At 40.5% G+C, this 22,443-nt stretch overlaps 1 protein-coding gene across 1 annotated transcript in view; it reads right to left on the bottom strand.

The window, feature by feature from the left end:
* The window catches only part of gpc1b (glypican 1b), a 255,873-nt gene that overhangs the window by 62,001 nt on the left and 171,429 nt on the right, over positions 1–22,443 (bottom strand). The window contains exon 3 of the mRNA XM_060906106.1: positions 12,985–13,376. Coding sequence (XP_060762089.1) covers positions 12,985–13,376 — 392 coding nt within the window. The remainder of the gene's footprint in view (positions 1–12,984; positions 13,377–22,443) is intronic.

The raw sequence follows: 22,443 nt of genomic DNA on the forward strand, positions 1-22,443 counted from the left end.
TGTAATCAGCAAGAGTTACTATGATATTAGACACAAGTTACACTTTCAAGTTTAAATAGCTTTGTGGCAGTGGGGGCGTGGTCAAGTGCTGGCTGTGAATGGGAGGAGGAGTCATGGGAAACAAGCATGCTATTAAATGAACAGGTGGACTTGTGTGAGACAAATTATTAAGTGTATTTACAGACTCCGTGTTTCAGGGAGTGTCTTTATACACTGAAAGGGAATCAATTTTTGTTCTGCTGACAGCTCGACAACAGCGGAAATGTGTGCCTTGTCCTTCTTTTTCAGTATTCCGTTTCACAATAAGATCATTGTCTGTCTGCCAGATGAGCTAATAATTAAAATAAATAGTACAAGTAGATCAGGGCGGATCCAGGAAAATGGGAAGGGTGTCAGGCCAGTGAGGCTAGGGAAACCCTGCAGTTTGTAAATGCCCGGAGATGCATTTTGAGGTATTTGCAGGTATATGCGTCGAACATAATTACAACTGATATATGCTAATATTTATGAAAGTTGTATTGTCATATAATGAATTACCACATGACACACTACAGTGTAGTACACTGACCACAAAACACCTTATATCGATAAATTATGACTATTTTAGCAACTGCAATCTGAGCTCCTGCTCAGGACATTCAATGTACATACAAGACAGTGAATATACCCAGGTAAACTAGGGGAATGTAAGTGGCCACTTAAGACAGAGATTAATACCTAGATAACTATAAACAAAGACTGCAAGAGTTGCATGTCTGTAATACAAAGTCAGTAACTGCAATCTGAGCTCCTGAGTCTAACAGACTGAGATAACTGTACAATGATTGTGTGAGTTGCGTATGAACAAGTCCTAATAAGTCTAAGTTCCCAAGACTCGGGATTTCAAGCAGATTTTCTTCAGAGCCGTTGCAAAAATCAGCATCTCTCACAGACCTATCCAGCTGTTGTCATAAAAATCAAAGTGAGGTTCACCCCAAACGGCACGTGTACCATGTACATACACAAGGTATAGTGAGTACAGGGATACCCTGTACACGAGTTGAGGGGGGATGGGGGGGATGCCATCCCCCCTGGAATAAAAAATGGTCAAAATCATCCCCTCTCTAAAGCAGGCATCCCCCCTCCCTTCCCTTGAGCAATTTTATCAATAAATGTGGACATTGCTTCTATTTAACATTGGAATTAGAAATGCCATTCCACGTAGCTTTGCTGAAACTGAGCATACAATAAGCTACCACGAGAGAGGGCATGCGCAAGCGAAGCGTTTGAGGAGGTGACATTCAGTTGGGGTTCCGTTATTTTTTATTTCATTCGGCGTCAGTGACAGCAGCGGATTGCAGCATCATGGCCAAGCGGAGTGGACAGCAAGACCTAAGCAAGTTTGGATTTAAGATCACAAGAAAAAACATTTCAGGAGGTAAGTCAAGAGTTACAAATATCAGTCACACTTTCTGTGAGCCCACTATCATGCTGTAAAGTTACCGATATGTAGCCTAATTTGTGGGCGGCGGATAACAACACAGCTATCATAATGAATGTTAGTTTGGAGTCTAGCCAGCTATCGATAGCTTACTCAGGTTCATGTTAGCTTTGATTTCTTGTATAAGGCCATTAATTTAATCAGCCTGGACGTTCGTTTGTTATTCTTCAGGCAACAAAAAGTGTTATTCAAGACAGGAAGGCTAAAATAAACGACACTAGCAGTTTTGAAGGCTTCATTGCCTCATTAGAGAGCCGGTCACAACATGTAAGGCAGAGCAGGATTGGTGTAGGACTCGACAAAGTGTCTGCTAAAATGCAGCTTTCTTTTTCTTTGTCATAGGCTCTTCTTCTGTCTCCTCAATGGGCCTTTTCCCCTTTCCAAAGAAACTTTCCAAACATGCCTGCTTTTAACTCATTTTGCTAGCTTGTATCCAGTATGTATCCAAGTGCTGGTATGTATCGAAGCAAAGTATCAAAGTATCCAAGGCAGCTCCTTGGTAAGCGTCAACGTTAAGGTGTCACGTGACCTAGATAACAGCGGGAATCAACGTTACAACGTTATAAGAATAAACACAATAATAACAAAAAGGAAAAAACAAAAAAAATGCATTATGCCTCAAACATCTTTTAGGAAGTTTAGTCTGATTTACAATTTACTGTTGCTTGTTTTAGCTTATTGGTTACCTACCTCTGTATTTAACTCAATGTTCCCAATGTTCAGCTTTGAATAAAAATTCTATTGACTTGATATGAAAAGATTCAGTTGTTCATTTACATTGCCTGCTGAGGTTTTAATAAATTATTTACCAAACGATTTAAAAGGAGCCTACCATGACAATGAAGTTACACTTCAAATTTGTCATCTGCATTTCACCCTAATATGGAGACTGTGGTAAGTATGTCAGCCAGGAGACTGACTAAATATGACACATGACATCCACACTGTGCATGTTTTACAGTAAAATACCAGTGTATTATGTTTTTTACAACAATAAAAAGGGTACACAGTGTGTACTACACACTTTATCAGCACAAAATACTGTATGTCTGGTAAATGAACAAGGTCCACAGACCTACGTTGTGTGCAAACCCTCCTAAAAGCAAACCAGTTTCCCACCGACGGACCAACCGATGGGTCGACACACGACTAAAAATTTCACCATCCCCCCTGGTTTGATTTTACAACTCGACCACTGGGGATACCCTATTAATGAATACGAGTAGTAGCCGGACAGCCGACACGTGTGTGTACGCAGTAAGCCTATTGCAGCATCTTATCATTTTGGCTTGTGAACATGCGTGTTAACGATACCATAAACATAAAAGGATGGCGCACACCCTGTACATGTAGCCTGCAGTGCAGTCCGGGAATATAGTATGTTATTATGTCAATGCACAAAGTTCCCATGCCCTGTTAAAATCCAACAGGACTTGCTCAGCTTGCTTTTCACTGCATTCGTGTCCTGAGTGAAAAAACCTTAGCTAGGACCTATTATTAAATGTAAATTTAGACCATCAACTCTTCAGCTCAATCCTACATGACGATTCATCATCTCTAGCCGCTTTATCCTGTTCTACAGGGTCGCAGGCAAACTGGAGCCTATCCCAGCTGACTACGAGCGAAAGGCAGGGTACACCCTGGACAAGTCACCAGGTCATCACAGGGCCGACACATAGACACAGACAACCATTCACACCTACGGTCAATTTAGTGTCACCAGTTAACCTAACCTGTATGTCTTTGGACTGTGGGGGAAACCGGAGCACCTGGAGGAAACCCACGTGGACAACATGCAAACTCCGCACAGAAAGGCCCTCGCCGACCACGGGGCTTGAACCCGGACCGTCTTGCTGTGAGGCGACAGCACTAACCACTCCACCACCGTGCCACCCCACATGACAATTTATTTTGTTTATTTTTTTAAACCTTATTAATTAAAAAACGGCGGGCATATCTCGGTATCTGCAATACAATCAAGTCACAATTCCAATTAGCCATGGACTAAAACTTTTTTCCTTTTGGATGGGCGGTGCCCCCCCCAAAAAAAAAAAAAAAAAAAAAAAATCTGCGTCTGGGTCTTGCATCCTACTTGAGTATTAAGGCTTCAAACAAAAGTAACAGATTTTTTTTTTTTTTTGGGGGGGGGGGGGGGGATTTGGTCGTGTCATATTATCACCTTGAAATAAAGCAATCTAAAACAAATCCAACAATTATTAACTATTTCATTAGGACAAAAGAAATGCAAAACTAGTACAAATAGGAATGGAAAAAGGCTGTGACTGGTATCTGAAGCACTGCAATGACTGAGGTTTATTACTGGAGGATTTTTCAGTCTTCCCTTAGGAAATGCATCATCTCCATTTAGTCTTTACTTTGTTTGTTCTCTCAGTGAGTTTGGTATTTATGGAGTTTTGTGTGTGCCAAAAAAAATATCAGTTGAGCTGCAGATGTGTTTTGTAATTTATCAAAATACGTACATGAGAACAAAGCAATTTGGCAACACAGAAACTTTTGGAAGTCTTTGGCCCACGATTGATAAATGGGGGGGGCAGTGGTGCAAGAAGGTTCCGGGATTGAACCTTACAGCCAGCTGGAGCCTTTCTATATGGAGTTTGCATGTTCTTCCTACCCCTGCATGGGTTTCTTCCAGGTGCTCTGGTTTCCTCCTACAGCCCAAAGACATGTGGATTAGGTCAATTGGCTACTCTAAACTGCCTGTAGATGTGAATGTGAGTGTGAATATTTGTTCATCTCAATGTTAGCCCAGTGATAGATTAGTGACCTGCCCAGAGTATACCCCGCCTCTGTCCCGAAGTCAGCTGGGATTGGCACCAGCTTCCCCCACGACCCTGACAGATAAGCAGATAAAGATAATGGATGGATGGATTGACAAGTGAGGCACTGTATGAAAACACATGATGGTTCAGCATTAAGTCCCGGTATAAGAAGCTAATTGTATGCTGATGTAAGCTGAATGTGTGTGTGTGTGTGTGTGTGTGTGTGTGTGTGTGTGTGTGTGTGTGTGTGTGTTCACACACCGGTTCCTAACCTCATCAGGAAAGCAGACTCAGTGACATTTGGATGTTAGGTAAAAGCATCAGCTCTTCTCACATTCTCAAGTTTGCCATTTGACTGTGATTACCATATTGATTAAAGGCCACGCAAAATTCTGAATACTAATACTCGAGGGAATCTGTATTATACTTCATTATGGCGTCCTAAATGTAACAAATGCTGCCTACTCAGTCAATATTGAGCAAAAGGAGGGCATCCAATACTGTCTGAATCAAATATTTGAATATTATAATGTCTGTGAAGATCAGCCAGTCTGGATGAAGACATGGAAAACATAGGTGCGGTAGAGGAGAGGAAGAAACTGCCAAATAAATATGAGCATATGTATTTTTTTTGTGTTGAATGTTGGTGTATTCACTGAATATTTGCTTTATTATCTTCACCCGGTATGTAATTAGGAAGGAAGCCAAGCTAAGAAGCCTTTATTTATCACACGTACATTCAAGCACAGACTTAAACACACAATGAAATTTAACCTCTGCATTTAACCCATCTGAAGCAGTGCACACACATACCCAGAGCAGTGGGCAGCGATGCTACAGCACCTGGGGAGCAGTTGTGGGTTAGGTACCATTGCTCAAGAGCACTTTAGCCCAACCTCAGGCCATGGCTGCCCCATGTTAACCTAACCACGTGTCTTAATTACTTTAACCCCTTAAAATTCCTAAGTAGTGCTCTAACCTATCTGTATCCACTCTTTCATCATGACACCACTGCTCGTGAGTATTATGTTTCAAAGTTTCAGTTATGGCTACTGTTTAAAAAATTCTGTAAATAATAATAGACATGTAATTTTGGGAAGTAGGCAAGCAATATGCAATCAGTTTGCTATTTTGTATTTTACAACCCAGCCAGTCCAATAAAGTAGCCTAATGAGATATTGTGCATGTGTAGTTCTTATTTTCAAATAATACAGTGCACAGGATTGCTTAATCATATAACATTTAAAGCTAAAATACATAAATCGTAATCATTTCAAACACTAAGTTGTCTTTGTCAAATGGCTCAAGACATATCACGGCCAATTGTTAGTTGTTTGCTTGCTCGCAGCATTATCCAGGTCATGCTGGTCTCAGCTGCTTTTTAGCAAGGTTAGCATGGACAGGGTTCCACACAATTGAGCTAAAAATATGTTTTCCCCGAACTTCAAAAAAAAAAAATGAAAGTGAGCATAGCTTTTGCCTTGTGCATACGTGTGTGTGTGTGTGCCTGTGTGTGTAAACGTTCCATCTCCCAATTTAAGATGAAGAAAGCCTTTATCTGACACATATACATAACAGTACAGTTATATGATTAGTAGTATTTTTTGCCAATCCCAGTTTCTTAGGAAGCTTGGACAAGATCACTGGTTCAGCTACGAGGATTGCTCAAGGGTCCAACAGTGGCAGTTGGACAGTGCTATGGTTTGAACCCCTGACCTTCAATACCCCAGAGCCATATCCACTGAAAAACCAATGGCCTGTAAATTTGGTCACCACTGTTGTGGGGATTTGGTCACTTGCCAATTCCCGCCCACCAGCCAGCTGTCCCCTATGATACGAGACCTAATGACTGGGAAGGGTGAAGGCTAACATGTGCTTCTTCCAAGACAAGAAGTCAGCCAACTGCGTCTTTTCAAACTGCTGCATCACAGGGCAGTGCAACACACTTGGATAAAAGAACTATCTACCCCCTTCCACATACATGAGCTCACAGGCACACATGATTGATTAGTGTCTACGTGACTGACACAGGACACAGTCACAACTCTCCCACATCATTTTCTCCTTGCCTCCTGGAGATAATTCAAACTCATAATCTCTCAAAAACAGGGTTTTTCTGTTTCATCACTCAAGAGCAGCCCTGCAAATTTTAAAATGCATGATTTAATATGGGCAGCATGGTGGTGCAGTGGTTATCACTGTCGCCTCACAGCAAGAAGGCTCTGAGTTCAAGCCCAGTGGCTGACAGGGGGCCTTTCTGTGTGGAGTTTGCATGTTCTCCCCGTGTCCGCGTGGGTTTCCTCCAGGTGCTCCGGTTTCCCCCACAGTCCAAAGACATGCAGGTTAGGCTAACTGGTGGCTCTAAATTGACTGTAGGTGTGAATGTGAGTGTGAATGGGATGTTTGTCTCTGTGTGTCAGCCCTGCGATGATCTGGTGACTTGTCCAGGGTATACCCCGTCTCTCACCCATAGTCAGCTCCAGCTTGCCCACGACCCTGCACACACAACCTTGAATTAATTAATTATAATTGTCTATAGCAGCCTTTCTCAACCGGGGTGCCATCTGGCTTCGTTAGGGGTGCCGTCAAAAATTATATATTCTAACATCTGAAATAAATAAAATGAATTAAAATTCCAAAAAACAATAGTTACACTAATGTAGATCATCGCCGCCTCATGCATCATCAAAATTTGTCTCACGGCCCCCTTTCCCATGTCACAACGTCACTGCCGGGGTCAGCGTGACTGCGTATATATTATATGGGGATGCCTTGAGAATTTCCATACTTCTGAAGGGTGCCATGACTGAAAAAAAGGTTGAGAAACGCTGGTCTATAGATCTTATGAACTTTTAGCAAACGGCTGAAAAATCCTCGAAGGCAGGGGTTCTCAACCTTTTGTACTTTAAGGCCCACCTATTCATACTTGTAATGAGTTGGGGCCCATTAAAAAAGATCCCTGATTATTTTGGCTCATCTATTCTATTAGAATCTAATAATCTATTATAAAGTGTATTCATGGGATGCAACATCACTCCCTGTTACAGATGGGAGCCCAGGAATTAAATAAATGCAATAAAAACAAACTGTTTTTAATTGTAGATATTGTATTTAAAACTGTATGGATGTGCCAGAAGCCAAACCATGCATACAGGGCGTTCTCAGTCAAAAGGGATTAATGATCCAAAAGTGGAGTCTGGTCCATTAACACAAGAACTTATTGCCATGTTCATGTACAGCAAACAAGCAAGTTATTAAAACCAAGAAGTACACTCAAAAGAAGTGGATATAGAAACCACTCAATGGGATTAGATCCTTACACGCTAACAAAGAAGGGTTTTTCCTATAAGTTGGAACATTATCGATCTGTTGAGTTTCCCGACATCTCAAACAACCTGGTGTTGCAGACATCATTGTACATGGACAAACAGATGAAAACCTGGAAGAGCATGGAGGAGTACAATGTTTTATATGTGGTTGGGTTAAAGATCTGGTGATCAGGACACTACAAGATAAATCCTGTATCATTTATGCCTGGGTAAGGAGGAATTTTTAGCTTTGTTCATGTCTTTGCGATGGTTGCTAAGACACTACAGATTTTAGTATCAGGTGTAAACAAACCCCAGCCACTCAATTCTCAATCCTCCCTGCTCTTCTCTTCCAGCAGGAATCATGCAGGCATTATGGATCATATAATTTACCCACAAATGTATTTATTTATTTATTCTGCTCTCTCTCTCTCTTTGTGCGTGCGTGCAAAATGCAGGAGGAATGTGACAAAAATAAAACTTTGTTCATAATTTGCCCACAAATGGATTTATTTCACTTGATAAGTGTTTGGCAAACCAACTACCGGATTTAAGACACCACATCATCCTGAACTATTTAGTATTTGACACTTCTAAATACACTATAGATGTTAAAGGCAGACAAAAGTACAAGCGCCTACCAATATTTCAAGGCAGGTTTCGTGTCGGAACATTCTGGGAAATTCCCGATCAAGAAAAATACCTTATTATGACAAAGGTAAACTCAAGTGTGGATTTCTAATAGTAATAAACAAGCCAGGGCCGAGATCTAGCATATTTTATGGTGTTTAGCCTCATCTACATTATCAGTAAACTTGTGCCAGTCGCTGGCAAACACAAAGCTCACCAGGCAACACGGCCGCGTAAACAAATCTGCAGTTATGATTGCGTCACGTGAAAGTGCTCTGTACTTGACTAAAAATTAACTTCAACTTGAGAAAAAAAAATTGCGGCCCACGAATGGTCCGTGACCCAGTGGTTGAGAAACTCTGCTCTCAGGTATACTTTCAAGTCTGTTCACGTTACCTAGCTAGTGAGTGTTAGCATTGAAGATTTCAATTGAAGTGATTAAAGTGTGTGCTGAGTCTATGAGTTCAAAATGTACTCAGTTAGCATGTTTTCAAGAAAAAGCTTGTTTATTATTGTTTTTTTGTCCAATTTAAACAATAACTTTCCAATATAATTTACTTTTTATGGCACACTGCAAATCCTTACTGTAGGTTACTGATGGTGATAAAGCCTTTGTCTGGGCTGGTGACATTTTCCACTCCCCCTTGCACCACAGATTATCACACACACACACACACACACACACACACACACACACACACACACACACACACACAAAAAAAAGCCATAACATTAAACCCACTGAAAGCTGAAGTAAATAACATTGATTATCTTGTTACAATGGCACCTGTAACAAGTGAACAGTCACTTCTTGAATTTGATGTGTTGGAAGCAGGAAAAATGGGCAAACATAAACATCTGAGTGACTTTGACAAGGGCCAGATTGTGATGGCTAGATGACTGGGTCAGAGCTTCTCCAAAATGGCAGGACTTGGGAGGTGTTCCTGGTATGTAGTGGTTAATACCAACCAAAAGTGGCTGAGGATGGCACAAATTGCTTAAAAAGTCGCTGGCTATGATAGAAAGGTGTCAGAACACAGCACATTGCAGCTTGCTGTGTATGGGGCTCTATAGCTGCAGACTAGTCAGAGTGGTCATGCCAACTCCTGTCCACTGCCGAAAGCACCTACAATGGGCACGTGAGCATCAGAACTGGACCATGGAGCAATGAAAGAATGTGGCATGGTCTGATGAATCACATGTTCTTTTACATCATTTGGACAGCCGAGTGTATATGTGTCACTCACCTACAGTAGGGATGAGATGGCACCAGGATGCATGATAGAAGAAAGGCAAGCCGGCAGAGGCAGTGTGATGCTCTGGGCACTGTTCTGCTGGATCCTGGTATTCATGTGGATGTTAATTTGACACATACCACCTACCTAAATATTGTTGCAGACCAAGTACTGTACACCCCTCATGGAAATGGTATTCCCTAATGGAATAGGGAACAGCAGGATTATGCACCCTGCCACACTGGAAAACATGTTCAGGAATGGTTTGAGGACAATGACAAAGAGTTAAAAGTGTTGACTTGGAGTCCAAATTCTTCAATCTGATCAAGTATCTGTGGAATGTGCTGGACAAATAAGCCTGATCCATGGAGGCCCCACCTTGCAAATTAAAGGACTTTAAGGATCTACTGTTCACATCTTAGTGCCAGATACCACAAAACATCTTCAGAGGCCTTGTGGAGTCTGGCCTTGAGAGGTCAGAGCTGTTTTGGTGGCACAAGGTGGAGCTGCATACTATTAGACAGGTGGCTTTAATGTTAAGGCTGATCAGTGGGTGTTATATATGGAGGGCACAGTGGTGCAGTGGTTAGCACTGTTGCCTCACAGCAAGAAGGTTCTGGGTTTGAGTCCAGTGGCCAACAGGGGGGCCTTTCTGTGTGGAGTTTGCATGTTCTCACCGTGTCTGTGTGGGTTTCCTCCAGGTGCTCCGGTTTCCCCCACAGTCCAAAGACATGCAGGTTAGGCTAATTGGTGGCTCTAAATTGACCGTAGGTGTGAATGGTTGTTTGTCTCTGTGTGTCAGCCCTGTGATGACCTGGTGACTTGTCCAGGGTTTACCCCGCCTCTCACCCATAGTCAGCTGGGATACAGTAGGCTCCAGCTTGCCTGTGACCATGCACAGGATAAGCGGTTACAGATAATGGATATATATATATATATATATATATATGTGTGTGTGTGTGTGTGTGTGTGTGTGTGTGCATATATATATATATATATATATATATATATATATATATATATATATATATATATATATATATATATATATATGTGTATGTACACACACAGCACCAGTAATTCCGGACACACCTAATCATTCAAACCGCTCAACTAAGTAAGGAGAAAGAGAACAGTCCATAATTCCTTTAAGACATGAAGTGCCTTTTAATTAATAAAAATAAAGAACAACCACTGAATTCGCAGATGTGTCCAAATTTTTGACTGCTACTCTCTCTATATATAATTTGCTTTAAAACAAGAACTTAATGGCTGCAGACTGTTTTTATGCTAACCCAAAGAACACCTACCACCCATAACCTTGCTTTTACAACTCGCAATCTTGTTCCAAAACAAGACCAATTTAGTGTAAAATCCACAGTCCTGGCAACCTTACTCCCCACACATTTGAGCAACACTTGTGTAGAGGGCAGAGACAAAAAACAAGGGTGTAATTACTCTGAAGAAAACCAGTATAGATAAACCGAAACAGAACATACAATATGCAGATCCTGTTATTTAAACTCATATGCAGCACAAATGTCTGTAGTTGGAAAATATATATGAAAATGCTAATCTCTACAGCATACTCCTCAAATCCTCCCTACTGAGCTTGTGTAAGACTTCAACATGGATTATCTGCTCTAGGATATGTGTATGTACACTTACAGCCTTGGTTGTCTACATAAACTTGTATATGTGTACATGTGTTGATGTGTACTGGGTTGTGTGTTATGAATACAGTGAAAAACAAACACTCCGAACATGCTAAGACATGGCATGATACCAGAGGCAAAAAAGGGATTTTGAAAGAATTGAAGAAAAGATGAGACCAGGTTGAACACCCAAGCAGTTGTTCAAGACACACAAAATGAAAAATGAAAAAGAGATTAGGACAAAAATAATGTGTATGCTCAGAGCAATGGAGGATAAAATGGACAAGGATATTGGAGATCTAGAACTAAATAAGCAGGAACAGAACAGACAGAGAGTGACAGGAAGAATAAGTGAAGTTCCCGGTCTCAATCTCTTTAACAGCTTAGCTATACTAGTAGATGTCATAAGTTGACACTGCTCTGCAGGTGCACTGCACTGAGATCGAATCAAAAACCTTATAATGAAAGTCTAAATGCGGTTGTTGGGCCATTCATTCATCAGCCAATGGTAACTGAAGATCTAAATCTGTATAATCCGTCCTTTCAAGAAATGGAACTTCTTTTATGTGGTTATGTGTAAGTCAATATAAATTAAACACAGAAGTACCTCCATTTTTTGCCTGATCACATGGACACCATGAAAAAAAAAAAGCAACTGTCGAATGAAACTGGAACACCTTTTGGTGAATTTGGATTATTGGTCGCAAAACATTTAGTTATGGAATTTAACAACTGCCCTTACACATTTATTATAAGTGAGTTGTGAGTTAACAATTTTCTGTACATGGAAATGTTCAACAGCATATCACAGATGCAGTGGTGAACCGTTACTATTCAAGCTGGGACTTCAAGTCAGCCAAAACTTAGCCAGACACGCCATAAAAGCAACAGGTCAAAGGATTTTGCAAGGAATTAGCGGCAAGGCACCAGGTAGCTCCATTGTATGTAGTTGTCGATGCTGATTTTAAGAGTAACTAAGTAAATTCCCTAGGGAAATTAACACTTAAGTATGAGTGTGCGTGGAAGAAGAGCCTGGAGACAGAAATCTTAGTTTCTCGGTCGTTAGCCTGTGCTACTTGCTCTCGATAGCACTGGCTTGACCATTTTATTAGTATTCGTTAACACTACTGATGAACGCTACACCGGCTGGAAGGGTGACTTCACTGCTGCACTGACTGTGCCGACTCATAGTTAAACTAGCATTGGCCTTCAAGAAGGCCATAAATTTTTGGTCCCTCCCATGATAAATCAAAATCTAATTGGTTAATTCATCTGTCACTTCCTACATGTACATACACTGCCATGGCCTTCTGTCCCGGCAATGAGTGAGCCAGCTCTAAACTCTTCTCTGCCTAGAGACAACAAACAAAAAAATCTAATTGGATAACTTTATTTTAATGTTTTCAGGACAGTAATCCTTTCATGTCTGAAGCAAATTTGATAGAAAATGAGGGCAAATTAGAATTAGTAGAGAATAATTATCATGAAATTATGAAAGAATGAAAGAAATTAAATATAACATTTGAAATGCTGATATGTTTGGGCCTTCTCTGAACGCCTAGAAGGCCATGACAGTTCCCCTCTGGACAGATGGTGGGAAGAGAGATCACACTTGAAAAACACTCACACTCGCATTGACTTCTATGTAACAGATCTTTAACTGTATGGTAGTCTTAAACCATGGCCTGAGCATACGTTTTTCGATAGAGACCCCAATACAGTTCCATGTCACTCTGGATAAGAGAACTGCTAAATGCTGTAAGTGCAAATGTTTAAACATAATGATTAACTGAACATATCAAATTCACCCTTGTATCTCATTATCAAACATAGGTTATGGTGGAGCAAACCCCACTCCCCCCAGAAAAATCCAGAACTGGACACAGCCATACATACCTGAGAAACTTTTCGCACCACCTCCCCAGCAACAACAAGCCCCTGAACAAAGGATCTGGCAGCCACAAAGGTGCGTGTGACCTTGAGCTTGAACTCTCGTATTGTTTCTCCGAAGGGACGCAGTGTCTCTGCCTGCTTTGCCACACAATCCAGATAATCTTCGCTCATGCTGTAGCGTCCGTTCAGTCCTCGCACCAACCTCTCCAGCAGCCGTGCCCAGAAGTCATTCAGTGCCTCTGCCAGGTTCATTTTGGAGCCACGGTAATAGTGCCGCAGATCTGAATACAAATCCTGGAATACCTGGGCATTCTGGGAGAAGAGTGTGCCAAAGATGGACTGCAATGAGTTATGGAGAGAAGCTTCAGAACGGTTCAGCAGATCCTGGAAATAACCTGGAAGAAATACACACACGTCCAAGTTAATTACAACAGAAAGAATGAACAGTTTTAAAATTACCTTTAAAATAAAAAAAGCCAACACTCTGCCTATGGAGTTTCCACATGTTTTATAAGAAAATAACACTAAACTGTGTGGTGTTTTGGACCACCAGGATTTGAGTTGACAAATAAATCAGTTACTGTTCAGTGGCCATGGTTTCTGCCTTTGCATTACCGTTCTCATGACGAGGAATACCCTGGCTTCTGTTCTAGTAATGTCCCCACTTTTGCCCTGTCATTGGTTGGTTACCTGACTGTGTTCACATGTACTTTGTTGGTCATGGATTATGACAGTTGTAGTTTGGCAATGCATAGCCTGTTGTGCCATGAATATAGCATCATAAATTGTATTTTGTGCATTTTTCTCTTGTTTCCGTGTTTTGTTCTGGGTTTCATATATTGCCGTTGTTATACAGGTTAGCATTCAAGTGAATCAGGGTGTTTCCTGTACACCTACTGTTCTGAAAACCATGGCAATTGGGCACAGTTCCTCCCTTGGGATGAATATGGCCAACATTTGCTTTGTCACTCTGCTACGTTATTGACCCCCTCCCAGTGTATACTAGACTACCAGCCACCTCTGTTCCACTGGAATTCCAACCCAACTGACTCACCCGCAGTTGACCATTAGTTTACTTGGAGTGGGCAGGTGTAGGAAGGTACCTGCCAGCTTCTGGAACATGCTACTGAGAAAACCAAGGTACTGAGGGTAAATGCCACAGTACAACCTGGTGTCTATCAACTAAAGACCTGCAGAGCTCATGAGGTTGTGCCAAGTTGAACCCTAGGTGCACTGGGCCATACAAGGTCCTCAAGCAGCTCAACAAGGTAACCGACAGGCTTGACCTGCCACGTCACTGCCACATCTCCCGGTCCTTTCACATTTCCTGCCTTAAGCCTGTTATTCCGGGACCCCTTGCCTCCCATATTACCCCCACCATGCCTTTCAAACCCCTCAAGATTGATGGCCAGCCTGCCTACATTGTGAAAATTCCCGCTGGAGAGAAGGCAGGCTAGAATACCTCGTGCAGTGGCAGGGCTATGGCCTGGACAGTGCTGGGTCATGGCCCATGACATTTTTGACCCTATGAGAAGTCCTCAGAGACTTCTATGCCAAGCATAGAGAAACCAGATCCCCATCCAAGAGGGCATCCACAAAAAAAGAGCTGCTCACACAATGAGCTCCTCGGACTACAACACCCACACACCATGTTCACAGTCACCAGACTTTTAAACATGCACACCTGTTCACAATCACAACCAGGGACCATTTAACGACTCCTCATACATACACACATCTTGCAATGTAACACTTAATACCATCCTGTTGTCTGACTTTCCCAAGCCAGTTTATTTCATGTTACATTTCTGGTTTTGACTTTGTTGGCTACTTTGACCCATGTATTTTGTCCATTGCCCCTGATATCCTGTATGCTAATCACCTGAATCTTTGCTTATTTTTGACCATGATTCTTGCTCATGTTTTGGATTTGTCTAACGTTACTATTCCATCCATCCAACCATCCATTATCTGTAGCCGCTTCTCCTGAACAGGGTCGCAGGCAAGCTGGAGCCTATCTCAGCTGACTATGGGCGAGTGGTAGGGTACACCCTGGACAATTCACCAGATCATTCCAAGGCTGACACATAGAGACAAACAACCATTCACACTCACATTCACACCTATGGTCAATTTAGAGCCACCAATTAGCCGAACCTGCATGTCTTTGGACTGTGGGGGGAACCGGAGCACCCGGAGGAAACCCACGCAGACACGGGGAGAACATGCAAACTCCACACAGAAAGGCCCCCATCAGCCACTGCGCTTGAATCTAGAAATTTCTTGCTGTGAGGCGACAGTGCTAACCACTACACCACCGTGCCGCCTTATTATTATTATTATTATCTCATCTCATCATCTCTAGCCGCTTTATCCTGTTCTACAGGGTCGCAGGCAAGCTGGAGCCTATTATTATTATTATTATTATTATTATTATTATTATTATTATCTCACCTGACCTTGAGACATTAAGATGCTTTTAGGCTCCTGTACAAAGCCTACTGTTCCAGCCAACTTAATCTTATGATATGGACATGTCTTATCACTATAGGACCAGTACAGGAATCAGTTCAATCATTTAGGACAGAATAAGTGAAAAGCTAGGTTACACACACACACACACACACACAAATAAAGGAAGATTTCATTCCATGATTGCTGGAAGAGTAGATTTAAGCACGAGAGAAAGAGAGACAGAGAGAAAGAGAGAGAGAGAGAGAGAGAGAGAGAGAGAGAGTGAGTGTGTCCAGTACATTAATGCAAACTAAGGGAAAAAGAAAAGTATATGATTATTATCCTATATAGCAAACAGTACACATTTTCGCAAGGTGACTTTTATTTAAAGATGACAGATTTGTAATTGACTTTATTTTGTTCAGTTCAGCACACACACACACACACACACACACACACACACACACACACACACACACAGAGAGAGAGAGAGAGAGAGAGAGAAATAAAAAGGCAAAAGAAGATGGGCCGTAGTCCCATTACAAATCGGAATTGAAACAAATTACATAATTTTTACCTAAATATGACACAGGCCTCTTTTGTCCAAGGCTACAGTATAAACAATTGGGTCTTAGTATAAAAAAAAAAAAGACATTGTAACCACTTTCAGCTGCGGTCCAGGAATGAAATAGATATACAGTATTATTCTATCCACATGCACTGGATATGCGCAATCGCGCACTCTGATTGGCTACTCTACTACTAGGATATCAGCTCATATACCATGAATAGAGAAAAACAAAATGGTGGCATGCATCACGTCAGATACATCACTTTATCATCAAGTATTTAAAGGAAACAGAAATAGCTAAATAAAAGACCCTAACACCCCCCATATCTCCTGTTCCACACTCCAGCCCAGTCGGTGGCGGGAATCCACCTTCAAGTTGGTTTGCTAACCACCAAAAAAAGAAGAAAAGAAAATGGCAGAGCGTGTTACTGAACCAACTGAGGACGAAATAAAAACTCTCCTCGAAAACAAAACCCCAAAACATACAAAAAACAAAAGCAAAAAAATATGGAATCAAAGTATTTGATGGTAAGAACGTATCTTTTTTATTTTTCAAGAATTATTATAATAGCATTTTTCACAAATTTCTACTGTCATTTCGCCGGTTTGTTTCCATTCTAAGCAGAAATTATTTTGTATAAAGTTTTTATTTATCGAATTTACAAAAAAATATAAATAAAAATGCTCTGTTCCTCAAAATCCAGTGAATGTGGATAGAATAAAACAATTATTCCACTCAATCTCGTTGTATATGGCTGATAGCTGACTCAGTGCACTGCGTCTTGTTGGCTATCAGCTCATGTACGACTTGATTTTGTGGAATAACTGTTAGTCATGTGCCATTGAAAGATCCTTGCGGTTTAACTCATACTGGACATGGGTATAACAGTGTCAGCAGTGCGCCAGCAGTTTTTAACTGTTTGCTTGTTTGTTTGTCTGATTAATTGACTTGGTTAACTGAAAGAAACATTTCCTCCAAATCATTTCCATTTACAATCAACATTAATACGTTCTCAAAAATAATTAGGCCCTAGGTAGTAGTTATACACATGGTTCCATCCATCCATTATCTATACCGTTTATATTTGTCAGGGTCAATCTGAGCTGAAGCCAATCCTTGCTGACTTCAGGCGAAAGGCACACATGGATATTGAAGGTTATTGATTGTGAAAATATGTGCACTGAGGTCATTTTAGTTCACTTGAGTTTACACACATGAATTTACAAACATGAATAATGTAATAAGGTTTGTAATGTGAGCCTGAATTTCAGGTTGACATAATAATTTGAGCGTGTGTGTGTGTGTGTGTGTGTGCTTATAGGATGTATGCTACATGATTAAACTGTGCATCATATTCATGAAAAAAATCACCATTACATTTTCTATTGTATGCAACAGAGGATGTTCTGAAAGAAATTGTAAATTAAAGAGATGACTGATAACACACATATCCCAAAGCCTGAATAATTTCTTTTCATCGGCTAACTGCACACAGAACAATTAAGGAACCAGGTCACAGGCAACAAAAGCCAAATCTTTGTCAGAGTTAATCTCCTCTCTCTCCAACTCATCTTAATAACACCTGACACTGCACTGTGAGCTCCCTTATAATACAGTTAAAATACTGGCTGGCTTGGCATGGCACACTTATTCATGAGACAAAATAGTTTAAAATTGACCAAGTACCTTCAGTATTATAGCATTTCCTGCTAATGGAGGTCATGAGGTATAATTTTCTTTTCACACCTGATAATGGCTGTCCCAGGGCATTTATTTTTGTTGGCAGTACACTCAAGAATCCTTGAAAAAACTACACATTAGAGGTCCCACTAATGGTAGCCTGATTAGTTGGTTGGGAGGTGGTTTGTTTGTTTGAGAGGTTGTTTGTTTGGTTGTTTTTTTGGTTAGGATGTTGCTTGTTTGTTTGGTTAGTTGGTTGATTCTCCCAAAGATAAAATAATATATAACCCCAAATCTGGTGCTCCGGACCAAAGACGTAAAGGACCATCCAGACTGTTACCAGCAACAAATCCAAAAGCCAGGGTCTGTCATGGTATATGGTTGTCAGTATCCTTGGCAAAGGTAACTTACACTTCTGTGATGGCAGCATTAATACAGAAAAGTACACGGAGATTTTGGAGCAACATATGCTGCCTTCAAGACGAGATCTTTTCCAGGGAGATTTCAACAAGACAATGCAAAACCACATTCTGCACACATTACAATGGCATGGCTGTGGAACAAGAGGGTGCCTGTCCCCTCTGTCCCCAACAGAGAATGTGTGGAGAATTTTGAAATGAAAAATAAGACAACGATGACCTCATACTGTTGCACACCTTAAGACCTGTTTGCAGGAAGAATGGGACAAAATAACACCAGAAATGCTTCATCACTTGCTGTCTTCAGTCCCTAAACATCTTCTCTATAAGGTTACAAGTGGACCCAAATCATGCTAGGGAAAAAAAAAAAAAAGTCCCTTATTCATACATGTCAACCTTTGGTCAATCAAACCTGTATAACCAACCTCCAAAATCCATATTTCCCTTATAAAATCCTTATAAGATGCAAATTAAAATAATTTATCTAAAATTTGAATGATAATTAACAATGATATATCCAAGTTACTTTTTATTCAATATTAATAACAATAAACCTTCAGAATGATTACAAAGCTCCAATGTTTGACAAAAACACAAAGTGTCACTCTAATGTTCTGAATTGTACTCCATGCCAGCTTTTTTAGCAGTCTGCACCAATACCTCACTAGGCTGCATGTCACAGCAAGTGTCTGTGTTGATCTTGCCGGAGTGCCCATTCAGAATCTTTTCAGTCGCTAGTGAAAGTCGCTCAGGTGGAAATACGCTTTTCAAACAAAATGTTACTTCCCGGTTGGCGGGATTCTCGCAATACGGTGTGCGCATGATCAGAAGTGGAACGAAGTCTCGCTACCACAAGATAACGCGTGATTTCATAAGACTCTCTACTGGCTGTCAGTGCTTTCTGTGGTGTACAGTACGTTTGTAAATGTTATGCGCTCTTTTATCATCGTGGGAATTGATTATAGCTCTAAATAAATATTGAAGTTTTTTTTTTAAAGAATCCGTATAACTTTATTTGTACGCCTGTATACTACGTTTATTGAATCAAATCCGTATAAAATACGGACATTCCGTATAGGTTGACATGTATGCTTATTAGATAACAGAATTACTGAGTTTTTTCCCCCCTTTAATCTGTCACCTGTCTGTGTAGTAATGTTCAGATTTGAACACACAAAAACAATTACATCAATGCACATTAACTCACTGGTCTAAGCAAGTAAAAGACTGCAAAAATATGCTCCATGGATCTTACCAAAAGTCTACAACCATAGTATAATTTCACAGTTTCAGACACTGAGCCCAGATTAAGCAAATAAATTTTTTCTTTTTCTTTTTTAGCAATGGGGAAAATAAACACAAACGCTATCCCTTTATGCAGGTATAAGAGCTCAAAATCCAAAGTTAGCCCGATGTACGAAGCAAACAAATCCAGAGGTTGTTTGCTTCGTACATCGGGCTTCATCACTTCATCACCCAAACACAATACAAACTAGGAACAGAAGAAACCAGTAAGGAGAGCACAAGGGAACAAATACTTGGAAATGACACAGAGAATCAAACTTGCACAATGTGTTTTTGGATTTAGTTTCTATTTAAATTGGCTAAAATAAAAAAAGTAAAAGTAAAAAAAAAATCAGGCCACGGAAAGGTTGATTATTGGTTGGGGGCATTATTGTTAGTGTGGCAGGTGGTTAAAATACACAGCATCAGCAGGCAGCATCAACACAAATGGTTTAGCAAATGGGCTGAGAAAAAAGCATTTGCTACCCCCCCATGGAAATTTAAGCAAATTCAGCACCTTTTTAAAATGTCAGCAATACCATATGGGATTATGTGCGATCTTGATGCATACAAAGCCACACAAGCTCAGACGATGACTCACTCAGAAAATAGACCACGGTGGGGGAAGCGATAGTGCAATTAATACCAGAATAAATGACAAGACCTGAAGGTTAGGCTTCAACAATTTTGCTGCATTTGCCTAAAACTCGTAACTCAGGATTTCCGACCTCCAAAAATCAAAGAAAATGCTTCCGCAACTTGGAATTCCTAGTTGTAAACTCAGTAAGGTTTCCTCAACCTGAGTTGAGCAAGAAGTGTCAAATCAGCATGGCTGCTCACAACATCAACAGTAAAGAAAGTAACACTTCTTGGTTTTAAATGAATTATACTTATGTATATCATGAGTATATATGTTACAGGTCAGAACTGTAGGTCAGGTGGAATTTTTCAACCTAGAGTAGGTTAGAATTTTTAATCCAGTTCATAATTTACTACTTGTATTCGGGAGACTTATTATATCGAGGGTTAGGTTTTGGGTTAGGATTTGGGAAGGCTTTGTATTTTATAGTAAAACATAAAAATACCTTGGGGTAAGTTTTAAGGTTAGGATTTGGGAAGATTTTGTATTTTAAACGACTTGATGATGTAATGAGCCCGTCAATGACAGTGTAGCTCATTCCGGCCCCGTCTAGTCCAGAAGCAATGATCTAAAGTGGGCCACCTTGCACAATAAATCTTGCAAGCTGTATACACTATATATAAACTACATACAAGCTATATATTAAAGCTATATACACCCTAGGAATACCTACAGTGGTGCTTGAAAGTTTGTGAACCCTTTAGAATTTTCTATAGTTCTGCATGAATAGGACCTAAAACAACATCAGGTTTTCACACAAGTCCTAAAATTAGATAAAGAGAACCCAGTTAAACAAATGAGACAAAAATATTATACTTGATCTTTTATTTATTGAGGAAAATGATCCAATATTATATGTCTGTGAGTGGCAAAAGTATATAAACCTTTGCTTTCAGTATCTGGTGTGACCCCCTTGTGCAGCAATAACTGCAACTAAACGTTTCTGGTAACTGTTGATCAGTCCTGCACACCGGCTTGGAGGAATTGTAGCCCATTCCTTCGTACAGAACAGCTTCAACTCTGGGATGTTGGTGGGTTTCCTCACATGAACTGCTTGCTTCAGGTCCTTCCACAACATTTCGATTGGATTAAGGTCAGGACTTTGACTTGGTCATTCCAAAATATTAACTTCATTATTCTTTAACCATTCCTTGGTAGAACGACTTGTGTGCTTTGGGTCATTGTCTTGCTGCATGACCCACCTTCTCTTGAGATTCAGTTCATGGACAGACGTCCTGATATTTTCCTTTAGAATTTGCTGGTATAATTCAGAATTCATTGTTCCATCAATGATGGCAAGCTGTCCTGGCCCAGATGCAGCAAAACAGGCCCAAACCATGATACTACCACCACCATGTTTCACTAATAGGATAAGGTTCTTATGCTGGAATGCAGTGTTTTCCTTTCTCCAAACATAACACTTCTCATTTAAACCAAAAAGTTCTATTTTGGTCTCATCTGTCCACAAAACATTTTTCCAATAGACTTCTGGTTTGTCCATATGATCTTCAGCAAACTGCAGATGAGCAGCAATGTTCTTTTTGGAGAGCAGTGGCTTTCTCCTTGCAACCCTGCCATGCACACCATTGTTGTTCGGTGTTCTTCTGATGGTGGACTCATGAACATTAACATTAGCCAAGGTGAGAGAGGCCTTCAGTTGCTTAGAAGTTACCCTGGGGTCCTTTGTGACCTCGCCGACTATTACACACCTTGCTCTTGGAGTGATCTTTGTTGGTCGACCACTCTTGGGGAGGGTAACAATGGCCTTGAATTTCCTCCATTTGTACACAATCTGTCTGACTGTGGATTGGTGGAGTCCAAACTCTTTAGAGATGGTTTTGTAACCTTTTCCAGCCTGATCAGCATCAACAACGCTTTTACTGAGGTCCTCAGAAATCTCCTTTGTTCGTGCCATGATACACTTCCACAAACATGTGTTGTGAAGATCAGACTTTGATAGATCCCCGTTCTTTACATTAAACAGGGTGCCCACTCACACCTGATTGTCATTCCATTGATTGAAAACACCTGACTCTAATTTCACCTTCAAATTAACTGCTAATCCTAGAGGTTCACATACTTTTGCCACTCACAGATATGCAATATTGGATTATTTTCCTCAATAAATAAATGACCAAGTATAATATTTTTGTCTCATTTGTTTAACTGGGTTCTCTTTATCTACTTTTAGGACTTGTGTGAAAATCTGATGACATTTTAGGTCATATTTATGCAGAAATACAGAAAATTCTAAAGAGTTCACAAACTTTCAAGCACCACTGTATGTCGCTCTGAATAAGATTGTCTGCTAAATGCCATTAATGTAATTACTGCTGTTTATAGTATTTGTTTTAATGTTGAAACATTACATTTCATTATTTTTAAGCCATTTTTAGTCTATCGCATTTCTTTA

The sequence above is a fragment of the Neoarius graeffei genome, chromosome 23 (assembly GCF_027579695.1).
Source record: "Neoarius graeffei isolate fNeoGra1 chromosome 23, fNeoGra1.pri, whole genome shotgun sequence".
Classification (NCBI taxonomy): Eukaryota; Metazoa; Chordata; class Actinopteri; order Siluriformes; family Ariidae; genus Neoarius; species Neoarius graeffei.